The sequence below is a fragment of the Dipodomys ordii genome, unplaced genomic scaffold, assembly GCF_000151885.1.
Source record: "Dipodomys ordii isolate 6190 unplaced genomic scaffold, Dord_2.0 Scaffold78, whole genome shotgun sequence".
NCBI classification, from domain to species: domain Eukaryota; kingdom Metazoa; phylum Chordata; class Mammalia; order Rodentia; family Heteromyidae; genus Dipodomys; species Dipodomys ordii.
In genome coordinates, this window is record NW_012267294.1 from 3996729 (window position 1) to 3999985 (window position 3257).

The following is a 3257-nucleotide window of genomic DNA, read 5'->3' on the forward strand; positions in this document are numbered from 1 at the left end:
GGGGGCCCCCAAGTGCGGGGTGGGGGTGTCGGAGGGGAGGGGGGAAAACTAGAGTTTCCGCAGCTATTTGCTGGAGTTCAGGTGGAACCGAGGGGCCGGGAGCCCGGGGCTGGGAGGAAGGCAGTTCCAAGGCTCGGCCACTTTTTAGGGGGGGGGAGGGTAGAGGGGGCAGGCAGACGTGGGTCCCTTTAAGATCCATTCTCCCCTCCCTCCCCCCTGCCCCCCTTTCCAGTCCCCCCCCCGCCCATCTTAGAGGCCAATTTTGTTAATTAAATGTTTTGTTTGCAACGCAGCTCTCATTCATTGCGGACACGTCATTCGGAGCAGATCTAAGCCAGAGACCAGATCTCATTAGATAAAGCCCATCAGAACTAAGAAAATGGAGGAGCCACTAATTAAAGCTTTTAATTGTGCAGATTCGCTGCAGCAAGGCAGCCGCTTTATCTGAAATCTTGGAGGGAGAGGAGCCCAGGCTGAAGCCCGGCCCTAGGCAGTGGTGGATACTGGTCCACACAGGGGGAGGGGACTGGAGAAAAACGCCCCCCCCTTCCTAGCCCACCCCTGCTGGCCTCTCTCTCCCAGCTCTCCCTTAGCTTTAGTCAGATCTTGGTTATAAAAAACAAAACAAACAAACAACAACAACAAAATCCTATAATCTCAAAGTCAAAACAGTTTAAAAGCCCCTTAAAATAAATTGCTCCTAGGACCACCGGGTCCTAGTCACCTGGTGGCCAGCTAGTTGATGACTTTGCTCTTTAGTTAGCTGTCACTCCCTAGGGAACTAAAAGCTCCTCCAACAAGTGGGTTTGGGGGTATTTGGGGAGAGGACAGCTGAGAGGAAAAGGTAGACTAGCACTCCCTCCACAGTCCCATCTTTTTGGTATTTTGATGGTCAGAGGAGAGAACTCAAATGTCAGAAATCTGTAGATGAAGTGGAGTGAGGGGTGAGGGCTTTCAGCTACTGGGGCTTAATCAAAATGTGGTTTGCTCTAAACTAGACATATCTCTAGGAGATGTTAAGTTTCTCAGTGTAGCAACTAGTTCAAGAGCAAACCTAGCTCCAGTTCTCAGATTCAGAGACAAAAGGAAAGAAATATGGATGAATTAAGGTTCAGAGCTGGGTACACATCTTCCACTAGGCCACACCAAAAGGGCATTTATAATTGGACCTAAGAATAAGAGGAATGGACTCCATCTGATTCCCAGGAAACCACTTGCCTAAACTTGTCCTGGGGGAATGCAAGTGCACCCATCTTCTTTTTAATTAGTAATCAGAAGCAAAGAATGTTTTGTTTTTTTGTATTTTTTTCCCAGAAGGCATTTCAAGAGATGAAACTGTACCACTGACCAAATCTTAACTACAGTGTCATTTTTTACACTTTAACCCGCCATCTTTTATCATATTTTTTGCTCTCTACTTAATTACAATACTGTTAAAGCTCATGGCATTGCGTGGAATGAGGACCAGAAAACATTACACACCAGGCTCCTGATGATTTTTCCAACATTTACTTCTAAAAGAACACTTAGTGAAATGAATGCATCCATCCTACTTTAAAAAATAAAAGTATATACTTTATTTCTTTCACTCGACTGATTGAGGCTGCCAAGAAGAGAGATACAGGGAGGGTGTGTTATCAGAATAGCCAAATGTCATTTTTCCCCATCAATCATTTCATACTAATGCTATCACTGGGGGTAAACACACCCTTACTCAGCTCTGAACTATAGTGGGACCTTCTGCAGTACCAGCAGCTGAATGACAGGAACTAAACTATGAACAAAATATTTCATTCAGTCATTTACCTGCATGGAAGAAAGAATAAAAATTTTCTGCTAATCACTATAAAGGTTTAGGGCATAAACTGAAATAGAAAAAAATTATACAAAGTGTGTGGTTCTCTAGTATCAGCGGTGTGCGGGCGGTTTTTTTTTTTTTTAATTACTGGATGTTGAAACAGAACACCTCTTAGAAGCATTCATGTGCATCAGTCTATCAAACCATTTACTCAAATTAAATGTGTAATCCTTCAAATGCCTCCTTTCAAATTAATGAGTTTAAGTAGCTTGAGTTCACCTGAAAAGATCCTATAGGCACCTGACCTCCTGAATTCTTCTCATTAATTGCGCTGAAACTTGTTGGAAGAGCCTGCTTACACGGATATATGAATGTTCCTATACATTGCTTTAAGATGCGAGATTAGTCTAGCCCCTTTCTCTGAATCTTTTGGGAATCAAGGGCAATGCTACAAATGACAACAGAAAGAAAGAAAGAAAAAAGAAACCAACTAAACCTGAACATTCATCAAATGAACAAACTACAGACTCTAGATGGGAAACCACACACTGACAGTGACAACACCAAGCCCTCCAAGTAAAACTATGAAGAGAAACATCAGGTTTTGTGCTTTGGGTTTTCTGCTATAAAAAGAATGAAAAGTCTTTAAAACTGACAGGAGATCAGCATTTTTCACAAGGAGCACAAAGAATGAGTCACGGCTTTCCACGCAAAAAAAAAAAAGTTTAAAGGTGCTTTATGTAAACATCACAATTAGTCACTGCTACAGACAAATACTTTCTCACTAAGTCTACTTTTAAGTAAGCAAACCTTTTGTCTCCGATGAGTGTCTCTAGGTCCCCACCTGGCTTTAAGAACGCAGCTTACCTCCCACTTGGAGGGCTAACTTGCAGCCTGCAGCTCAGACAGAGGAGGCTGGCTGCCCACTTTGGATGTGGGTAGAGTGTCCTGGTCTTTGGCACATCTAAGTGGCCCTAGTCTTAAGTTAGTATATATACAGCATTGGCCCTTCATGTGTCATCCGATTCTGCAAGATTCACACAAGCTTCTTGAACCCCCAAAATGCTACCAAGCTTTTAAAGGTGAACAGTGCCAAGAATGCCCCTGTGTCTGCACAACACCCCCCCCCCCCCACACACACACACACAACCCCAGGTAGTCAGTATAACCTTTGGCCTTGCACAGGGCTGGGCCAGCCCATCCGGGACGGCAGCAGACTCACCTAATGTAGTCATTTCTGCACAGGATCATGCCGCTCTTGGTGTAGCAGGACGTGCCGATGTCTCCCAGCTGCGCCTGGCAGCAGGAGCACTTGAGGCACCGGCTGTGCCAGTAGCTGTCCATGGCATACAGCAGGAAGCGGTCCGCGATTTTGCCCCCGCAGCCCGCGCACCGCTTCCAGGAGAGGGAGCCGGCCGTCACCGGGGGCGGCTGCGAGCTGCTGCCCGGGTTCACCATG

At 45.6% G+C, this 3257-nt stretch overlaps 1 protein-coding gene across 1 annotated transcript in view; it reads right to left on the reverse strand.

Annotated features, from left to right (window-relative positions):
* The window catches only part of Lmo4 (LIM domain only 4), a 16557-nt gene that overhangs the window by 10050 nt on the left and 3250 nt on the right, over window positions 1–3257 (reverse strand). Inside the window, exon 2 of the mRNA XM_013024753.1 lies at window positions 3021–3257. This exon is cut by the window's right edge and continues 2 nt beyond it. Within this exon, the coding sequence (XP_012880207.1) occupies window positions 3021–3256 (236 nt within the window). The 5' untranslated portion in view covers window position 3257. The remainder of the gene's footprint in view (window positions 1–3020) is intronic.